Below are 22555 nucleotides of genomic sequence, written 5' to 3' on the forward strand. Positions count from 1 at the left end.
CTGTTGGCTGCTTTGGGGTTTTTTACTGTAGTAGATACAGTATAGCCCTGGGTGTGTATTTGACCTGTACTCCAACTCCACACAAAGTACCTCAGTTATACCATCTCCGCTGCAGTGCATTTGTAAATGACGCAAGCTCAGAAATAGATTTCAGGATATTGATGATGACTTTTGGAATCACAACAATAAATAATCAGTGCGCGCCGTGGAATGTGTCACCTCTGCACAGAAATAATCGCACACCTCAAGTCTCAGCTCCTGCTGAGTCTGAGAATCCTAAATCTTAAATCCCCTTAAGCAGAAGAGCCCACATGACAGGCCTGCTTAATATTCATACTGTATTTGGGAGCCTCTCGCTGGAGGCAGAGCAACGGGAGATCGCTTTGTATCGTCGGCGCAGGGTGTTTTCCTTCCTCTGTGCCGGAGGGTTTGTTGTGGTTTGCACATCCCGCACAAGAGTCTAGAAGTGGTCTGGACTTCTTTTTGTTCACCTACCATGTTGGGAATCATATACCAGGTCATATCAGTATATCATGCCATTCTGAAGGGCAAAGTTTTATTTTGTTTTTTTTTTCCTTTCAATTTATTTCATTTATATAGCACCAAATCACAGCAAAGCTGCCTCAAGGCGCTTCACACAAGTAAGGTCTAATCTTACCAACCCCTACAACAAGCACACAGGCAACAGTGGTAAGGAAAAACTCCCTCTGATGATTTGAGGAAGAAACCTCAAGCAGACCAGACTCAAAGGGGTGACCCTCTGCTTGGGACATGCTACTGACACAATTAACAATACGAATATACAGGAAACTTTGGGAAATTTTGGGAGTCCATGCTGGTGCACAGGACGGGAGGCTTGCAGGAGAAGACACTGTGGATTGGACTACACTAAATCTGATCTCTGTGGGCTTATCCATCACGGTGGAGGGCTTGCTTTAACTGTGCTTTATGTAGAACCTCCACCTCTTACTTATCCAATCAAGAGTGGTAATCCATATAGTCACTCTTTGTCTGAATGGGACTCCTGAAGCTCAACAGGAGAAGGGGATTAAGAAAATTTTGATTATCACAAATCTGTGTATTATAGAAATCCATTGTTCGAACAAATATGATAAACTCGAGAAATGTGGACGGAATACAGCCCTTAATGTCTTTGTTCCATCTAACAAATCAAGCAAATTACTTGTTTATTTATTTGTTTTGTTGTCGTCTTGATTCACACTCTTGCTTTGACTTCTATAGTCATTGTTACTTTTATCTTCAGTTTGGGCCTTCAGCCATTCTCAACAGTACTTAGAATTATAGTCCAACTAAACAGTTACCATTCACTATCTGCATCATTTTACTTCATTTCTGAATAGGCTGTGGAGAATTTCTACCTTGGAGCTGAAGCGGACGTAATCATAGTGCTTAGGTTTGAAATTGTCTTAAATGAAGTTTAAGATCCAAACTTCCATTGGCTTCCTGGAGTCGGCTTCAGAAGTATCTGTATCTGTATGTGGCAAAGTGTTGAATTTTTAGAGACATTTGCTTACCTCACAGTGATGTTCATATCTTTGGATTCTCAGCCTTTGAAATTAGAGCCTGACCAATATGGATTTTTTGAGGCCGATGCCGATAACGATATTTGGATGAAAAAAATGCAGATAATCGATAAATCAGCTGATTTGCTGATAGCCGATAAATCAGCCGAAATTATTATTATTATTTTTTAAATGAATAAACTGTTCTTTTTTGGACCCTTAACAAAAAAGATATGAGTTAAAAGCTGAAGCTTTGTCCTCATATTGATTAACTTTATAACAGAGAAGAATTTTCAAGTTCAAAAAATGCAATCAAGAATTAAACCTTTGTGAAATTAGCGAATACATATCCTTAAAAAGAGTTGTGAAATACATCTGATCTTGTACCTCTTGTTGCTGCAACTTAGATATAGGTTCAGGATAAGGATATAGATCCCTATAAACTTACTTGTATGCTTTTGTCAGCCGATCAGTGCAGTGTGACGGAGAACTATGGGGGCCGGTGATGAAGACATTTAAGCAGGGGTGTAAGCAGCTCTCAGTTGAATGGAGTTAGAGCTCCATCTACTGGACAAATGGTGCAAGGACATTTTACATTGCCGACACAAACATTATTTCAGTAACTGTTCTGTTTATGAGAAATTATCTGCGTTCTATTGGCAAAATTTCGGCCGATAGTGAGTACTTTGAAAAGGGGTAATATAGGCCGATAATATTGGCTGGCCGATATATCGGTCGAGCTCTATTTGAAATCAAGAGATGCCTGGGAAGAATGTATGGAGTCATGAGGTCAATGAACAGAGGTGTTTGGTGATACCGATACCTTTGTATGAGAATGAAGGTTCAAGTCTTGAGGGTGGTAGTGCTTTCTGTCTTTTATAGTAAGGTTACCAGACTTGGCCACTAACGAGTAAATTTTGGCTTTGACTAATTGTCTGTAGTACAAGGTCTCTTTAGAGGATCGTTGGATTTGTTTGACACAGTCATTCCTGTGGTGCCTAAGGATCCTCTGAAGAGACCTAGTACAAAAGACATCATGTCACCACCTTTGGTCACCGGTTACCGTGTAAGTCTCACAACCATATAGTCAAACAGAAAGCACCAGGACCCCAGATACTTGGGCATTCATTATCCTGCATAGGTATTGTTGGAGTGGACCTTTTTCTACAGTATCACACAACTATAAACCCAAAACATCAACATGAAATTGTTTAACAATTTACCACGGTCACACACCCCACGGGTCCGTTGATGAGAGAGGGAAAGATGACCAGGACTCAGTCCAGTTCTCAGATTGACCTCGTCTTTAATACAGAGAATGAGCCAAAGTAACAATAACAGAGAGTCTCTGGGTTCACATTTAGTTTGCCCCAGCAACCAGGCTCTGAGCAGGAACCCCATCTACCTCTCCCTGAACCCATATATACTATCTGAGTTTCTGTCTAAACATTGCATCACTACGCTAAGATGTTGTATTCGTTCTTGATTGGTTCACTTCTCATCCTGTGTGCAATGCAGTCTTTTTTCTACTAGTATCCCAGTGCTGATCATGACCTAAAAAGGAAGTATTATCCAACCCCCACCCACCCACCCCCACCCCAATCCTGATTGAGCTGCACGTGTCACCCCTGCCTCAGTGAGAAAAACAACTTGACCTCGTCTCCTGATTGCCCAATAAGACAAAGAAACTTGGCCTTGTCTTAGTTACATGAATCATCAGAAAAATAGAAAAACATGTTTTCACATCCTGTCTCAATACTGGTTTATCAGCACTTTTTAGCACGCAAAGGCACAGTGGTTTTATTCCGGTCACAATAGAAAGACAAGCTAGCATAAGAAAAAGAAAATGTAACTAATAAAGAATAAAATCACCATAATATTTTTACTGTATTACAACTCTAAAACACCTTTGACCTCAAAGTTACCTCAAACCACTGCAAACGACAAGTGCCACACCTTATCAAACCCTTGAGCAAGCACATTGGAATGATCAGGAAAAGTCACACACTTTTTTTTCCCCTCTTATTGCACATTTCATTTGCACTTTTTTTTTTTACCGTGAATTATTCAGTGTTTAGTGTATATTTATACATGCCAAAGCAGAGAGAGTGCAGCTCAGAGCAAAGACAAATTCCTTGTATTCTGTGGAAACTTGGCGAATAAAAGCTATTATTATATGGCTGAGGTGATACGCGTGCTCGGATTGGCTGATTACCGGTCAGATATTTTCCCATATCTGGACTGGTTTCCATGACAATCAGTCCACAATGCGTATTTTCTTTACAAACCAGGAAGCTAAAAATGCAATTAGAAAAAAACAAGTCGGACAGGAACATACTCCATAAATCTTTCAACCGCATCGGAAAAAACACACAGATTGAAAGCTTACCAGCTAACGACAGGACCACCTGTTAGCAAGTTCTTCACGGAGGTGAAGAAAGTGAACAAGGCCAATGCCGTCAGCAGCATATTCAGGAGAAACTGTAAGTTTGCGTGTTTATATGTATATAACAGCCGTATAAACGAATTGTTAACCTCGCTAACTTGGTCTGTACGGAGATATCAGACCTCCATGTTTTTCGTACTATCAACACCTCAGTCTGATATTTCCCCGTACAGATCTCTCACTCGGTTAATAATCCTTTATTCTGATTCTGAAAAATTCCCTCAGGCATTTTTTGATAATAGGAAGAAACCTCAAGCAGACCTGACTCAGTGGGGTATCCATCTGCTTTGATCACACTAACAAATAAAATAAAAGCACAACAAAGAATTGTCAAAAAATACAATGACAGAAATGGTGCAGCGTGTAATGAAGCTTTAAGACCAGTAGTGGGGGGGATGCAAAAAAATATTTTACAATAATTAAAATCGTAGCTGATCTAGTAATATAACTTCAATATAGGCTACAGCTCTACTGCATCAAAGTGACAAATAAATTGAAAAAAAAAAAATGTTTTGCAGAACGCTGAAAGAGAAACTCAGAAATGCTGCTGCCAAAGTTGCTTCAGCTCAGTTTTTTTTTCTTTTACTTTGAAGAGATCAGAGACCACATGCTGTACGCTGCTGCACTGTGTAATTGCAATTTTTTGGAACTACTAAAAATGGGGCACTGTGAATCTTCCCCAATGTTCTGGCATGCCAACCTTCATATGCCCCATAAATCCATGTGAAATCGCTCATAGGTGTCTGGGCGAGTGGAGATGAATGACTCAGGAACGCGCTCCGATTACCATCTGTCTTTCTGCGATCATCACAGTCACCACAGGCTGACGAGGCTTTTTTTAAGACGGTGTTTACGCCGCACGGTTCCCAAGACACATGCCAAATGTGAATGTTACTACATGCATTATAGATCTGAGATCACAAATGTGTGATTAAAAACATGCAGTTTTGTTTTATCAGCCCTCTTCGCTTTTCTTATCAGCTCATTTGCATAATTAACAGCGGCTGACTGTGTCCTCGCCAGCAGCCACCGCCGCGATTCCTCCTGCTTGGGATCCTGTCCTACTTCACAGCATCACGTTTACACGTTTCACGCCGGCTTTAGGATTAAAACCATCACAGTGAAAGTGGCATCAGCAGTGTTAAAAAGCAAAGTGTGCCGTCTCGTGCACTCCCCTGTATGTATTTTTTCCAACAGTCTCATCAATAAGTTATCGAATGTCACACAAGATGATTCTCTGTTGCAGTGGAAGCAAAAGACTTGTGAACACACTTGTAAACATCAGTTTTTGGAGTCAATCTGCCAAAACTGCACACTGCAAATTCTTACCAAAGAATATTTCTCTAATTTCTAGTCAAATCATTTAATCTACACTTAATATAAAACACAACTCAACTAAAATTTCAGGGAGCTGTAAGGACTTAAAAGCTTACGTGAACGAATCTTTGAAACGTCTTTGGATCAAGCCCCAATATCCGGTTCTGCAAAATTAAGCCAACGCGGAAGTGCCAAATGTTGCATTTCCTTGAATGGCCACTTGAAGCTGGCTCCAGAAGTGGATCAGTCCTTTATGATGAAATCCCAAACTTTCTTAAACAAGATGTTTGCAGCGTGGTACAGAAAGGGTTTGGGTCTCTTAAGCTATTAGTGGCGATTGTGAAGTTTTTGAGCCTGAAACAGAAACAGTAGGGCATGGTTCTCCACCTTTTGCATTCTGAGAAACTAACATTTCTTGAGAATGTGTGATGTTTTGATTCAATGGGATGCAATGTTGAGAAATGTTTTATCCTGGCAGTGATCATTTTGAGTGACAGATCATTGGTGCCAGCACGATGATTCAGGATCCTCTAGCAATGGCCACTAGCTGCTGTCAGCTTGACAGTGTTTGTCCTTTCTGAGTATTTTATCACAAATATCTGAGACCGTATGGCTGAATGTGCATTTCATTTTGCTAACAGACCATCTAAGAAGTCTGTGCTCCAGTTTTTCAGTTGAATGAAGTTTTAGTGTTATTTAATTCATATGTTAGCACAGTGAGCATCAGCTTAGCACTAATTAGCAGGTAGCTTGGTGACATTAGCTCCATTAATGATGCAATGGTTCCTAACGTAATATGCTAGTCATAAGCTTTAATACCCACACCCAAGCCAAGTGTAAAAAATAAATTAAATAAACAAAAAAAACCCCATCAAATTATCTTGGTATGAGTTTGCCTATTTTTCCGGTGTTCTGACGTCATCAATGGCGAAATTTTCCATTGATGAAGAAAACATAAGACAATCTGCTGTGAATCAAATAACTTGTTTATTTGAAATGTTTTGTGACAGATAAACACTTTACAAAATAAAAACAGCTGTCACATTTAATAGCTGCTGCTGTTTGACATAAGTAACAGCGTGCGCATGCAGTAGAAGATTATTAGACGTTTTTGGCTATGCCTCTAAAGCTCATAGACCATAATGCATTTCAGCCGCAGCTTCAGCTTCAAACTTATTCGGCTGGTTTCTGCTCAACATGTGAGTCACAGCTCTGCACTGGGTTTAAATTAATTCTCTTTTGCACAGGGAAGTTTTGATTTTCTTTTACAGTTCTCTTACTGTTCGCGCACTCAATGCTGCTCATTTACTGGAGCAGTGCCTTGCCCAAGGGCACTGCACTGTTTGTGAGAACAGTGGTGCAGTCACAGGTCTTTCTGGGACTAAACCTTTAGTCCACCGCTGCCTGAATGACTAGCAAAAAACCATTCTGAGAAACACTAATTTCTGTTTTTATTTGAATGATATGATTTAAAACTACAGTGTGTAGGATTTGGTGCCATCTAGTGGTGATGTTCCACATTGATTCATTGTTGCAGGTAAAATATACATGCATGAAAAAATGCTTGTGAATGCTATATTCCATTCATCACTAAATTCTGCACGCTTAAGAGACAATTAAAAGTTAACTTTAAATACCTAGAATTAATACAAAAACAGACAAAAAAAAATAAGGTTAAAAGGTACAACCCCAATTCCAATGAAGTTGGGGTGTTGTGTAAAATGTAAATAAAAACAGAATGCAATGATTTGCAAATCTTCAACCTATATTCAATTGAATATGCCACAAAGACAAGATATTGAATGTTCAAACTGATAAACTTTGTTTTTGTGCAAATATTTGCTCATTTTGAAATGGATGCCTGCAACACGTTTCAAAAAAAGCTGGGACAGTGGTACCACTGTTACATCACCTTTCCTTCTAACAACACTCAGTAAGCGTTTGGGAACTGAGGACACCAATTGTTGATGCTTTGTAGGTGGAATTCTTTCCCATTCTTGCTTGATGTACGACTTCAGTTCAACAGTTCGGGGTCTCTGTTGTCATATTTTGTGCTTCATAATGCACCACATTTTCAGTGGGTGACAGGTCTGGACTGCAGGCAGGCCAGTCTAGTACCTGCACTCTTACTATGAAGCCACGCTGTTGTAACACATTCAGAATGTGGCTTGGCATTGTCTTGCTGAAATAAGCAGGGACGTCCCTGAAAAAGACGTTGCTTGGATGGCAGCATGTGTTCCTCCAAAACCTGGATGTACCTTTCAGCATTGATGGTGTCACAGATGTGTAAGTTGCTCATGCCATGGACACTAACACATCCCCATACCATCACAGATGCTGGCTTTTGAACTTTGCTCTGGTAACAATCTGGATGGTCTTTTTCCTCTTTTGTCTGTAGGACAACGTCCATGATTTCCAAAAACAATTTGAAATGTGGACTGGAACAAGCCTGGCTCGACGGCAAGTCACAACGAAACAAACTAGCTGGGAGGGGGAAATAACTCAAAAGGTTCAGGCCAATTAAAATAGTTTATTTAACAAACAATAATAAAATGCAACATAAATACAAGGCATGCAAATGTAAGTAAGAATCAGTGGGGTATGCAGTGCATGAAGGCGCATGAATATGTAGGTGCAAATGTGTTGGCGTGTGAAAACCAAAAGTAACTAAAACAAAAAATGAACTGAAGACAAACCAAATGGGTTACCTGGTGGGGAGAGAGCAGAGAGCGTGAATGAGCACAACACAAACAATTTAACAGCACAGGTGCCACCACTCAAGCAGCCCCACCCCTGCCTGCCATGGGGAGCCTCCCACTACAGGCAGAGGAGGGCCGTGTCACCCCCCTCCTTAAAATGAGGGTACTACTCTCATCCAAACAGGCCTACATACATAAGACCCAACCAAAATAATACCCTCGCATACAGTACTTTCTGCACCCTTCCACCAGCTGTCCGTACCTCCACCCAGCAGCCCTGGTACCTGGGGAGCAGTTTAAGAGCAGGAGGACAAATAGTGAGGCAAAAAGGAGTAGAGAAACATTAGGTTAAAGGAGCAGGAGAAAGAGCATCAGCAATAATGTTATCTTTACCACTGATGTCTTATGTCAAAAGTGTACGGTTGTAAAAACAAAGCCCAACGCATAAGGCGCTGGCTGGGATTCTGCAGAGACTTCAAAAAGGTCAGTGGTTTATGATCAGTGAATACAGTCAACGGAGTCGACCTGGAACCTACATAGACCTCGAAGTGCTGTAAAGCCCACATGAGGCCCAAAGCCTCTTTTTCAATTACAGAATAATTAAACTGATACTTATTAAATTTCCGGTAGAAGAAACTTATAGGGCACTCAACATCATCATCATTGTCTTGTAGAAGTACAGCACCTGCCCCAATCTGACTGGCATCCACCTGTAATTTAAAAGGTTTACTAAAATTTGGTGCTGCCAACACCGGAGCGGAACACAGCAATGCCTTAACTAAATCAAAGGTCTCCTGACATTGCGGGGACCAGAAAAACTCAACCTTGGCTTTCAACAGGTTGGTCAGAGGGGCAACTACCATAGAAAAGTTTTTACAGAAGGAGCGGTAGTACCCGGCTATCCCAAGGAAGGGCATAAGCTCCTTTTTAGTAGTCGGAGGAGGAAACTGCTTTACGGCCTGTATTTTAGCCTCCACAGGATGGACAAAACCTTGACCCACCACTCTACCAAGGTAGGTGACTGTGGCAAACTCACACTTTGCCAAGTTTACAGTCAACCTGGCCCACACCAGCCGATCAAACAAGGCTTGCACTCTCCGGACATGCTCCTCCCAGGAATCCAAGTAGATGACCACATCGTCAAGATACACTGCACACTCTTCTAGACCAGAGACTACACGGTTCGTCAGCCTCTGAAAGGTGGCAGGAGCATTCCGGAGTCCAAAAGGCATCACTGTGTATGAAAACAAACCAGATGGTGTTATAAAAGCAGCAATCTCACGTGCCCGTTAAGTGGAACCTGCCAATATCCTTTCAAAAGATTAAACTTACTTACATACTTGGCAGACCCAACCTGATCAATACAGTCCTCCATCCTAAGCAAGGGATAGAGATCTGCTTTTGTAATGCCATTTACTTTTCGGTAATCTGTACATGGACCTCAACTGGTCCAAACCAAATTTCCCCATACAAAACTGGCTATCAAAGTAACCTACTGAAACTACAGCAAACAAAGTTAATTACAAAGTAGGTCAAACAAGGCCAAACTACAAATGCAAAACCACAAAATAAACAAACTAACCAAAATTTAACCCAAATATTAAGTTAAATTAACTTTAAATTAGACGAGCCCCCACGTGTAACAAGCCTGGCTCGACGGCAAGTCACAACCCAAACAAACTGGCTGGGAGGGGGAAATAACTCAAAAGGTTCAGGCCAATTAAAATAGTTATTTAACAAACAATAATAATAAAATGCAACATAAATATAAGGCATGCAAATGTACGTAAGAATCAGTGGTGTATGCAGTGCATGAAGGCGCATGAATATGTAGGTGCAAATGTGTTGGCGTGTGAAAACCAAAAGTAACTAAAACAAAAAAATGAACTGAAGACAAACCAAATGGGTTACCTGGTGGGGAGAGAGCAGAGAGCGTGAATGAGCACAACACAAACAATTTAACAGCACAGGTGCCACCACTCAAGCAGCCCCACCCCTGCCTGCCGTGGGGAGCCTCCCACAACAGGCAGGGGAGGGCCATGACATGGACTCATCAGACCACAGCACACTTTTCCATTTTGCGTCTGTGACATTTCAAATGAGCTTGGGCCCAGAGAAGGCAACGGCGTTTCTGGATGTTGTTGATGTATGGCTTTCGCTTTGCATGGTAAAGTTTTAACTTGCACTTGTAGATGTAGCGATGAACTGTGTTAACTGCAAATGGTTTTCTGAAGTGTTCCTGAGCCCACATGGTAAGATCCTTTACACAATGATGTTGGTTTTTAATGCAGTGCCGCCTGAGGGATCGAAGGTCACGGGCATTCAGTGCTGGTTTTTGGCCTTGCCGCTTACGTGTACAAAGTTCTCCAGATTCTCTGAATCTTCTGATTATATTATGGACTGTAGATGATGGAATCCCTAAATTCCTTGCAACTGAACATTGAGAAACATTATTCTTAAACTGTTGGACTATTTTTTCACGCAGTTGTTCACAAAGTGGTGATCCTCACCCCATCTTTGCTTGTAAATGGCTGAGCCTTTTTGGGATGCTCCTTTTATACCCAATCATGAGTGTCCTCAGTTCCAAGGAAAGGTGATGTAACACAGTGGCAAACATACCACTGTCCCACCTTTTTTGAAACGTGTTACAGGCATCCATTTCAAAATGAGCAAATATTTGCACAAAAACAATAACGTTTATCAGTTTGAACATTAAATATCTTGTCTTTGTGGTGTATTCAATTGAATATAGGTTGAAGAGGATTTGCAAATCATTGTATTATGTTTTTTACATTTCACACAACATCCCAACTTGGAATTGGGGTTGTACAGTAGATTAAAAGACTTGTGCACAAAGTCACTCCTTTTAAAGAGTGTGTTGTGTAGTTATGAAGAATTTTATGTGTAATTGGTTTTAACTTGTGGGCGTGCTGCACTGTAGAGACTTGTGTAACTTTATAGGACAGTGTGACATCATGCTTGTCCCTTTGTCACAGTGACACATTCAGTTCTGTATCATTCAATTAATTAGCAGCTTTTTATACACTTTGGCTTTGGTCCACATCTACATGTCAGAGATTAAGTTTTGTTCGTTATACAGCAGAAGTGTTTCTCCACAGTGAAGATTTTTTTTTCAGTGTCCTTTCTTTCAAAAGGAATCATTTTAAAATGTACTTGCACAAAGAAATATGAACTGTTTGAACAAATACTTATTTTTGCTGTTTTATCTGGATCAGTAGAAACTATAGAGGTTTGGGGTTAGATGATCAGGTTTTTGGGGGGGGGTTTCTTATATTGTAAGACATTTGTGTCTATCTGTGTTAAGTGTGATGAGATGCAGTACTTCCGTGTTTAATAAAGATTTACCATATTTACTCCATTATAGGCCCCCACCCTATTAAACATCGACACATTGCATATAGTGAAAATTGTGAATTCCTGAGAGAACAGAGGAAAATGAAAATGAAATAGTCCTACCTCATTGCCACAGCAAAACATAAACGATCCATGACGGTCACCATTTGTGATGAAACTGGTGTTTCATCCATATTCCCAGTCATATCTGCATATCATATGCATTCTCAAGACATACTGCAGGAATTTCTTTCGGGTGCTGAGCAACATGAGTACATAGATGGCTTGATATGTTATGTCGTCCCAAAAACTTCCATTTGAGCCTCTGTAGTTCTGGTTTCCATGTTACTTATGCAGCTGCAGTGTGTATTTCAGACTCTTCACTATTACGTGGCTGCGTGCCATTCTTTTTTCCTGAAGCCATTTTATCAGCTCCTCTTCATTGTCCTCATAATGCACTTTCCTCCCCCCCACCAGGCAACCGTTTTGCTCTTTTGACTAGGGTTGCAAGCTTATCCTTGTTCCTACACCACTCCCGAATGCATTTCCTATCAACGAGGAAAATCCAAGCAGCATGGTGCTTCCCCTTCTCTTCCGATTCTTTACATTAAGCCAGTAAATTAACATTAAAAAATTCTGTAATTAACAAGAAATAAAAGGGAAACAGAGTAATGGAATTTCAATTCTCAATATTTCTGTGTATGCATTGCAGAATTGACAAATAAAGTTGACTTCATCTAAAAACTGTTCAGGTCTAAGGTTCTAAAAACATTCTGGACTCACACATCATTCCAACTCATTATAGAAACTTTGCATAATTTATTACCACCGTTGAAAAATGCCAGCTACCTATTTTATAAACACTACTCAATCTAGAGCCTATGGATCCCCACGGGCAGCTCGATAGTTAGTGTTTAATAGTCCAACCTTGCCCCTTGAGTTTTTTTCGTGACCCAAACCCACAGGTTGGGCACCGCTATGCACAACACTGCCTGTGTGTGCAGTCTCTTGTCATATATTGAAATGGGTTTTATAATTTTTTTCATTTCTCAGGGATTTGTAGGAAATGCTAAGCAGCAGCTCGTGACTCGACATCTCCTCTCTTCCTCTGTCTCTCCACAGGTTCGCTGACCGTGTCCATCACCGACATGCGCGCTCCAGTGGTGGGGGGCTCTGGAGGAGTCTACGCTCTGTGCTCAGCTCACCTGGCTAACGTCGTCATGGTAACTGCCATCATCATCATCATCATAGCTACTATTGTTACGTCTGGAAACCTTTTTTCTTTTTCTTCTTCTTCTTCATCTCCAGTGGAGATGAAATGCTGCATGTTGTTTCTGAGCTGGATGTTTTCTACGCTGAATCTCACATATCTGAGTGGTTTTACTGTATAGCTGTTTTGTTTTTTTTAAAGAATGATCTGATGCACTCTGGAGGCCATGTGAGCTTTTATCCAGTCATCAGTCAAGGGTAGACGCTCTTGTTGAAGGATGCTGATGAATGCAGCACAGCAAAGATCATTCAGGTGGCCGGTTTGTTGATGTGTAAGGGGCGGAGTTTTGTGCTCTTTGGAGAGACGACAGGTGATGTACAGCTGCGACGGCGTGCCAGCTGCTGGTGCGCCTTTCACACTTATTCAGTTAACCAGGTTCCCTTCTCTCTTATGGACGGATGAGGCATGGACGACAAACAATTAGTTTGCCACTGTTTTAGTGTAGACTCAGATGCCAGGGAATATTTGTTTTTTCAGATTTGTCAACATTATGAAACATGACATTTTCATCAACGACTTGTTGCACATAGGGGTGTTGTTACACCCCTATGTGTATATAGACATAATCTAAAAAAAAAAAAAAAAAGAAATCCGGAAATCACAATGTATGATTTTTTAATAATTTATTTGTATGTTACTGCTGCAAATAAGTATTTGAACACCTGTGAAAATCAGTGTTAATATTTGATACAGTAGCCTTTGTTTGCAATTACAGAGGTCAAACCTTTCCTGTAGTTTTTCAGCAGGTTGTCACACACTGCAGCAGGGATTTTGGTCCACTCCTCCATACAGATCTTCTCTAGATCTTTCAGGTTTGGAGTTTCAGCTCCCTCCAAAGATTTTCTATTGAGTTCAGGTCTGAAGACTGGCCAGGCCACTCCTGGACCTTGAAATGCTTCTTACGGAGCCACTCCTTAGTTGCCCTGGCTGTGTGTTTGGGGTCATTGTCATGCTGGAAGACCCAGCCATGACCCTTCTTCAATGCTCTTACTGAGGGAAGGAGGTTGTTTGCCAAAATCTCGCAATACATGACCCCATCCATCGTCCCTTCAATACGGTGCAGTCGTCCTGTCCCGTTTGCAGAAGAGCACCCCAGAGTATGATGTTTCCACCCCCATGCTTCACGGTTGGGATGGTTTTCTTGGGGTTGTTCTCATCCTCTAAACATGGTAAGTGGAGTTGATTCCAAAAAGCTCTATTCTGGTCTCATCTGACCACATGATCTTCTCCCATGCCTCCTCTGGATCATCCAGATGGTCACTGGTGAACTTCAAACGGGCCTGGACATGTGCTGGCTTGAGTAGGGGAACCTTGCTGCCCTGAAGGATTTTAAAGCATGACAGCATCATGTGTTACTAATGTAATCTTTGTGACTGTGGTCCCAGCTCTCTTCAGGTCATTGACCAGGTCCTCCTGTGTAGTTCTGGGCTTTCTCAGAATCATCCTTACCCCACAAAGTGAGATCTTGTATGGAATCCCAGACCAAGGGAGATTGACAGTCATCTTGTGTTTCTTCCAATTTCTAATAAATAATCATAACAGTTGTTGTCTTCTACCAAGCTGCTTGCCTGTTGTCCTGTAGTCCATCCCAGCCTTGTTCAGGTCTACAGTTTTGTCCCTGGTGTCCTTAGACAGCTCTTTGGTCTTGGCTATGGTGGACAGGTTGGAGTGTGATTGATTGAGTGTGAACAGGTGTCTTTTATACAGGTAACAAGTTCAAACAGGTGCAGTTAATACAGGTAAAGAGTGCAGAATAAGAGGGCTTCTTAAAGAAAAATTAACAGGTCTGTGTGAGCCAGAATTCTTGCTGGTTGGCAGGTGTTCAAATACTTATTTGCAGCAGTAGCATACAAATAAATGATTAAAAAAAAATCATATATTGTGATTTCTGGATTTTTTTTTTTTTTTTGATTATGTCTCTCACAGTGGACATGCACCTAAGATGAAAATTTCAGACCCCTCCATGATTTCTAAGTGGGAGAACTTGCAAAACCGCAGGGTGTTCAAATACTTATTTTCCTCACTGTATATATATATATATATATATATATATATATATATATATATATATATATATATACATACACACACATATCAAATGTGTTCCATCTTATACTGCAGATAAGAAGCAAATTTGGGAGGTTGAAATTGTTGCAGAAATTCTTGTAATAATCTTCCATCTCATCTCTTTCCACCACTAACACAAATGTAATCATTTTTACAGGAATCAATTTTGAAATCCTGAAGCAGAACATTTTTGAAGAGTATTTTATAAACTTATGGACTATCAAAAAGCTTTTTTTTTTTTTTTTTTTTTGCTTTTGTCTTTTTTATTGGGGGGATCTAAAAAAAAGGGGAAAAAACTATAGTAAAGGATTCAAGGATTCAAGAATTCAAAAGAATGTTCCCTGCACAATGAAATGTGTTTACTGCATTTAACCCATCCTAATTGCCAGTTAGGAGCAGAAGTCGCCTTTAGGCGCCCGGGGACCAGCTCCAGATGTATGTCCTGCCTTAGGTCAACAGCAGGGCTGAGCAAACCATGACCGGCCTCATGACGACAGACGACACACACAAACAACACACATAAGCCGGCCCGGTACATCAACACATATAAAAAGCACACACAAGGTAAAACTTGGGAAAGAAAAACCTTCATTGCTGCTGCATTGAATCATGCAGCAGCAATGCAGGAAAAAACCCATCAGCACAATGAACAATGATCACACACAACAACAGGACGAGAGACGACGACCAAGAGTCCAGTTATCAGACAGAACACCCGGAGGCCGGCTTTAGGCACCATCAACGGCCTTGTTCATCCGTTCTGGAGGGAGGAAGGGCCCAGCCCTGAACAGTCCACTGGCCACAGTCAACGTCAGAGCTGGAGAAGCTGAGGGCGGGGGAAGACCAGGGGGAGTGAGGCATGAGCGTTGTTCTTCTCCAGGAGGTTTTTATCACAGTGGCCTTGAAGTGCAGCTGTGTTTTGGGAAGCCGAATGAAAATCCAGATTAGCAGACGCCTGAAAGATTCCACAGTCTGAGACAGAGTGGCTTCCAATACATCTGAATTAGGAGAGGAGATGTGGTCATTACTGACAATCAATGCGGTTTTCCAGTGCAGCCATCCTACCAGAGATGGTTTCCAACGCGCGGTTAACACCCGCCGACTGAGCTGACACTGCCCTTCCAATCGAATCAATCATGTGGGGCAGCCTGGACGGGCCAATTATTGCCGCTTCCACTTTCTTAATTTTCCGGTAAACCAGTGCTATGCCCGCTCCACACAGCAGAAACCCGGTCACCACCATGCCAAATATATACACATCTTCGACGTCCTCCACAGACAGCGTGTAAAGGCACATGACTTGCCATTTCCTCCAACTGTCCATCACGTAACCCATCACCCGGCAGGACAGGTCGGGTCCTCCGCTCCCAAGTGTCTTGTAGAAAAAATAGTGTCAATTGCATTCAGAGACCACTTTAACAGATCCATTTTTGCTGTTTCCAGAAGAGCAAAGCTGGCAGCCTCACAGACAACACACCACAGAAGCAGGAAAGATAAGGAGGGAGGGAGAAGAGAAAAATGCGACCGTCTCGGCCGAGAGCAAGGAGGCAAAAAAAGTTGAAAGCTTGAAAATTAAATGTGTTAAAACTATTTGCAAAATAAATACATAAGTAAATAATTTTGCAGATCACTTTATTCTATTCATGTGTGCATGAAGGCTCTTGTGGAGTGGTGGGGGGGGGGCATGGGGGTCATTCTGCCTGACTTGGGGGGCACTCTAAAGAAAAAGGTTGTGAATTACTGGGTTCAAGGTTAAAAACCTTGATGACGCTTGTTTCCATTCGTGCACTGTCCTCCATATACATCTGGAGATGTTTTTAGGAAAGGAACCCAGCGTAAAACTTCTGCCACATTAAGGTGCCGATCCATATCTGATCCAATGTGGTGCCACCGAGCCAAAAAAGGGAAAAGCCAAAAGAAAATTCCACTACAAGGATGAATGCTGTTAAATTGCATTTTAATAGCAATCGTTGCAATTTAGATTTTTTTTTTTGTAAAATTTTAAGCCCTTAGAGGTAAGTGAATTTCAAAAATGGAATTTCAAAAATGCTGTCATGTCTCTGTGTTATATTCAATTTCCCAATCTGCTGATGCTTGCATATTTTTGAGTGTTTGTTTGTTTGCTTTTACAGAACGAGTGGATCGTTCCCTTGATAATCCCCCCCAATATTTATTGTACGAGAGTCGGGAGCTTTTGTTTGCAAAACGTCTTCCACTTTCACTACACAACTCGAGGGAATGCGAGCAAGTGCGCCGCTGATGAATGGCTTTAACTAATCTAGGTCTTCACTGCGGGCAGACGAGACACCACCAAAATAGAAATCAAAGTGCAGAGATACACCCAAAGCAAGACGCTGCGGTTTGTGCTCCAAGCAGATAACAGACAGTTTATTTGGTCTATTACACTTGATGCCAGTTTGTTGTTGGGAAATCCTTTAAGGTATGTCTGAGCTGCGCTCTGGAGACTTTTGTGTTGTTTTTTTGTTGTCCATCTCCATTCAGTAAATCCTGAATCATCTGCCATCATTTCACTTTTACAACTGTTTCAAGTTCAGCAACGCTTCAAGCTGCTTTTATGGCTCTTTTGAAGTCATGCAGCTCCAGTTAAAAAGTCAGTATTTGTCCTAATTTCAGCTTTTGACAGTGCTTTTGATATTTTTGAAGGAAAACCGTTGTGATAATCCACATTCATCTTCTACCACGGCGAGGAGGAGACATGCTTTGTAGAGGAACTGCAGATCAAATAGGGATTTACAACGAGGACAGATTGCACAAACTGCGCAAGCAACGTAGGTGCACGTACAGCTCCTACGCTGAGGGTAGGCCTTTGAATACAAAAGTCATAATTTGATATAGATGCTTATTCGTGAAACGTCCACCAGGTGGCAGTGTTCAGAATGTCTTCCTTTGATGCAAACTCGACCAATGTTTTGAAACACGGGAGATGCAAAGATGTGTTTTGAGTTTGCCGTCAAGTTTGATCATCACCATCCAGAACAAAGGACACATCAGTTTGTCACTCAGCTTCTGAAGTGCTGCAATCAGGGTAACCACTGATTCACACAAAGATCAAAGGCAAAGTCCAGTAACGTTTCATCACCAGCAAACAACATGTTTCCAGTGCAAGCAATGAAGAGCGCAAGTACCAGAAACACATCCCTGATGAACACCGGTGTCGCTGACCAAACGGCCCCCCCTAAAAATTGGTCCGCCGTGCCTTCACTGAGCATGCGTCATTAGCTGCGGTTCACCGATTATCACCTCATTTCTGCTTCAAACTGCACTCCAGTCGTCATCTGTCTCAGCGACAGATATCTGAAGCTTTTGTACAACAATCATTTCCACAGAAATTCTGCATTATTTCATCATAAACGACGGAGGAAGCGATCAGAGTGCAGCAGCTACACGAGCTGCTAGCTGATGCATTAACTGCGCGTTGGTCATTTCAAAATGTCACCAAGTTATCACCTCGTTTCTGCTTAAAACGGCCTATTTTCTGCTTAAAACTGACTTTAGAATGATTTAAGAGGTTTTACCTTTATCATCTCATGGTTAATAATCCCATTAATCCATTTGATTGCTTTGGGTGAGGAGAGTCTGTCTCAGAGCTCTGAAATGACGCATGCGCAGTGGAGGCAGGGTGGACCAATTTTTAGGAGGGACTGTTCGGTCTGTGACACCGGTTTTCACTGGGAAAAATTAAGCATTATAGCGTTATATAGCACTCATAGTGTTTGTTGGCTATGATTGTTTTTGGACGTTCTTCAAAGCAGAGACTTGATTGGTACACCACAAGTTTGACATCTCCGCTCTTGTTATACCCCGAGGTAGAGTTTTACCATTACTTTTGTTTTGTTTCTGTTGTGTGGGCCGCTGAAGAGGAGGTACTGCTGGCCCACCACCACAAGATGGCGCCCTGCTTGAAGTGCGGGCTTCAAGCACGAGAGGGCGTCGGAGCGACCAGGAGTGACAGCTGTCACTCATCATCCGTACCAGTTGTCACTCATCCACTACTCATCACCACCACCATAAAGGCCGGACTGCAACTCCACCTCCCCGCCGAGAAATCAGCTACCATTCAGGTAACTTCTCTGCTGACTTACATTGAGTAATAATCTGAACTTCTTTGCAGCCATTTTCCTGTGGTGTTGCCTTATCTGTGGGATTGGCGTTTGGTGTGATCAGCGACGGCTTCGCTTCACACCCCAACCAGATAAGTGGTTAGACAGGAGCTGCACGAGTGTGTGAGTGGAGGTGGAGGTGCTCCCTCCTTATTGTATACAGACTGTGGGATTACTGAGTGTGCGAACTCACACTCATCAGGACTGTCTCTGTTCTCTGCCAGCAGTACCGGGTCTGACTGCTGAAGACAGCGGCCACCTGGGGCGCAGGGCTTGGCGGCTCCGGTGTTCTTCAGCTCCGTTGGTGGTGGAAGCTGTGTGGGATCCGGCTCTTCTCTCGCCAGGCGTCTTCTATCGTCGAGCCTGCCCACACGTCACCTGGTGTATGATTGACAGTCACCATATTGTTATTGTCTGTACGTCGTTGTGCGATTCGCAACATTAAATTGTTACTTTTGGCTTATCCATTGTCCATTCATTAACGCCCCCTGTTGTGGGTCCGTGTCACGACACTTTCACAACAGTTTCTGCACTTCATATGCACGTCATATTTCTTATGCGGTTCTATATTTCAGTGTCAGCAGTTTAGACAAAGTGGATTTTGGCTTTTCCTCTGTTAAGTCAACAAAAAGTGCTGCCCAATACAGAGCAACGGAAACCAGATCACCTCCATTCTGTTGCTGTCCCCACCTCCATCGCGTGAATCATTTATTTGAAGTAATGTTGTCGCTACTCCCGTCTCCTTCCTTTTAGACACATGAGCAGGGTCACTTTATTTATAGTTTAGTCCCAGGTCTTTAATTTTGCATGGTGTTAAACTTTACCTTCTTCTTCGGCAAGAGGAGAAACTCTGTCTGTGGATCGCACAGTGAGATCAGAGAGATATGATCTGTGCAGCAATTAATTCTCAGCCTGAAAGCTCTTTGTCTCCGGAGAATCACACGGGTCTATTCTCCCCATGTGGTGGATTATTTTAGCCCTAATTAATACAGTGGCGCTGGGTTGGAACCAGTAAGTGGTCAGGTGGATAATCGAGCCTCTTTCCTGATGTAAGCGCTGCCGCCGCTCTCGTTTGGATTGTCTCCTCTCTGATTTTTCGTATCCAGAGGAGAGAAACCGAAGCGTTGTTCCTCAGCACATTTTTGACACGTAATCAAATGTTGTTTGCGCTGATGAGACAGCTTCGCTCTCTGTTTCAGAACTGGGCCGGGATGCGCTGTCCGTACAAGCTGCTCCGCATGATCCTGGCGCTGGTTTGCAGTAAGTTCTCCAGCACCCCCCTCTCCCCCTTTACATTTTATTCTTCCCTGCTGTTCCTGTTTATTTTTTATCCTCAGCTGAATATTTAATATATGGCGTCTGCATTATCTTCACCCTTTAGCACTTTTAATGTCACACTTCTACATAATTGCAGAGTATTTATTACGGTTTAAAAAGCCGCTTACAGCTGTGTAACAGACACGACACTTAAGTTATTGTTAACGGCTGTGACTGAGTAGATTGATAATTGGACACATTGCGTTGTTTTTTCAAAGCCGATGAGTCATATTTGTCTTTTTTGTTTCCCTTCACACAAAGGCCCAAACACTAAGACTTTCATTTGTGAGCAATATGCTCCCTCCATCTGTCCCGTGCCTCACACCCACACACTGACACTACAGCTTGTCGTGGCTGAAATGTTGTACTTTTCTTCAGTCGATGCAGGATCTTAAAGTAAAATGTGACATTAACTCTGAGGTATCGTGAAGGATTCAGTGGCGGTTTTAGACAATTTCAACTGTAGGGGCAAAGGGGGGTTGGGCCAGGCGTTCTCTTAGTTTGACTATTTATCTTCAAGATGGTCAATACTCATCATAGAGGAGTGCTTCCGGGTCACAACAAAGATGGCAGCTTGAGATCGGTGCTCTCCGACGGTTTCACAAATTAACCCTGATAACCCCTGAGATAAGTCAAAAGTAAGTGTTTTGTAAACGCGATGATGAACAGGGTTAGCACAAGAAGGGGTAAAAATTTGGTCGTGACAGTAAATACTGATGAAGGCATGCTACAAAGCGAGGCTAGCCGAAGTAGCTTCCCAACTAGCGGGACGAATGAGGACGAAGACGTCACCCTGCACTGCATACTGAACGAACTGCGGGACTTCAGGCGAGATAATAAACACCAACTCACAGAGATTAAACAAGAACTACACAAGATGAACGACAGGCTGGTGGAAGCTGAGACACGAATTGACGAAGCAGAAACAGCATTACAAGCGGTGTCAACGCTACTGAAACGGCTCTCACAGCACCAGGCTGACATGGAGGCTAAACTGATCGATCAAGAAGGACGGGCTCACAGAGACACATTCGAATATACGGCATACCAGAAGGAGCAGAGGGGAATAAATATCCCCTCTTTCCTGGAAAACCTATTGAAAGAGTCACTGGGATTTCAACCAGACACAGAGCACAAAATTGAGAGAGCACACAGGGCTCCGGTGCCCAAACCCACCGACCCACAGGTAAAGCCCCGGTCTGTCATTGTAAAGCTCACGAGTTACAGAGTGAAAGAAGAGGTGATCCGGAGAGCCTGGCAAAAAAGAGAGGTTTTCTACAACAACACCCGCTTCTACATAGACCATGACTATCCATCTGTAGTCCTCAAGAGATGTCTGGAGTATGCAAAAGCAAAGAAAGTACTCAAGGAAAGGAAAATTAAATTCCAGACCCCCTACCCAGCACGACTGAGAGTTTTTTATAATGATGGCACCCGCCTGTATCAGAACGCAGCAGAGGCGACAGAGGACATGGCTTCACGCGGTTTTACGGTGACCATCATACCAGCTCCAACCAATACGGATCAACAACTCAACTCTTATCTACATGGCAAGTGGCAGTGCGCCGTCGGGTCGGAGCCAGGAATACCACCGCTACCACACCGCAAAAGAAAAAAGCCCCTCACACGCAGTACAAAACTAACACGTGATCCTCCTCCAGAGTGAGGGACATCAAACATCTTATTAAGTAAAAGATACAGATAAGTCTGCTCCAGTTTCACATCTTATTCATTAGATTTATGAACCAGATGGTCTAATTTTATTTTGGACTTAAAGACTTATAGACTAGGCTGATTTTAATTGCCTGAATGCCTGAAGCCTCATATGGTTCATTCTGATTTCATTTAAAAACCTTCATTATTTACCTTAAAACTGTGTAAAATGGTCGGGACACAGAAAAGCTTAAGTCATGACTGTAGGAGTTATGCAGTCATCTCAAAGGGCCCTACTCTTAACAAAGAGCTGGACATCCATTTATGGGGGCTCTAACATCTCGACCCCCTCAGAGGCTAATACAGAAAGAGCCTCAACATTGGAAGAAAGAAACTCTAAAGAATGTAAAGACATTTTGCTAAGTTTTGTGTTACTGTTCCTACTGAACTATGTTCATCTCTCGCTGTTCACGAGAGTTTCTGGGATGTATGAGGTTATAGAATCTATTCATGATGTAGGGGAAACCCAACCACACGCAATACAAATAGAACATTATGGCTAATCAAAATATTAAAATTGTTTCATTCAATATAAATGGGGTACTGAACCCAATTAAGAGAAGCAAGATATTGAGTAAAATGAAAAAGGAGAATGCGCATATTGTGTTTTTGCAGGAAACTCACCTCAATTCTGTAGAACATGAAAAGCTGAAAAGAATGGGGTTTTCTCAAGTGTACTATTCATCCTATAGAGCAGGTCGTAAGAGAGGGGTAGCCATTTTATTATC

General features: G+C 42.2%; 1 protein-coding gene across 1 annotated transcript in view; it reads left to right on the forward strand.

Moving 5' to 3' along the window:
- The window catches only part of rhbdl1 (rhomboid, veinlet-like 1 (Drosophila)), a 115290-nt gene that overhangs the window by 86949 nt on the left and 5786 nt on the right, over positions 1–22555 (forward strand). Inside the window, exons 6-7 of the mRNA XM_034194428.1 lie at positions 12462–12562; positions 19997–20057. Of these exons, the coding sequence (XP_034050319.1) occupies positions 12462–12562; positions 19997–20057 (162 nt within the window). The remainder of the gene's footprint in view (positions 1–12461; positions 12563–19996; positions 20058–22555) is intronic.

Source organism: Thalassophryne amazonica, chromosome 18 (genome assembly GCF_902500255.1).
Source record: "Thalassophryne amazonica chromosome 18, fThaAma1.1, whole genome shotgun sequence".
Classification (NCBI taxonomy): Eukaryota; Metazoa; Chordata; class Actinopteri; order Batrachoidiformes; family Batrachoididae; genus Thalassophryne; species Thalassophryne amazonica.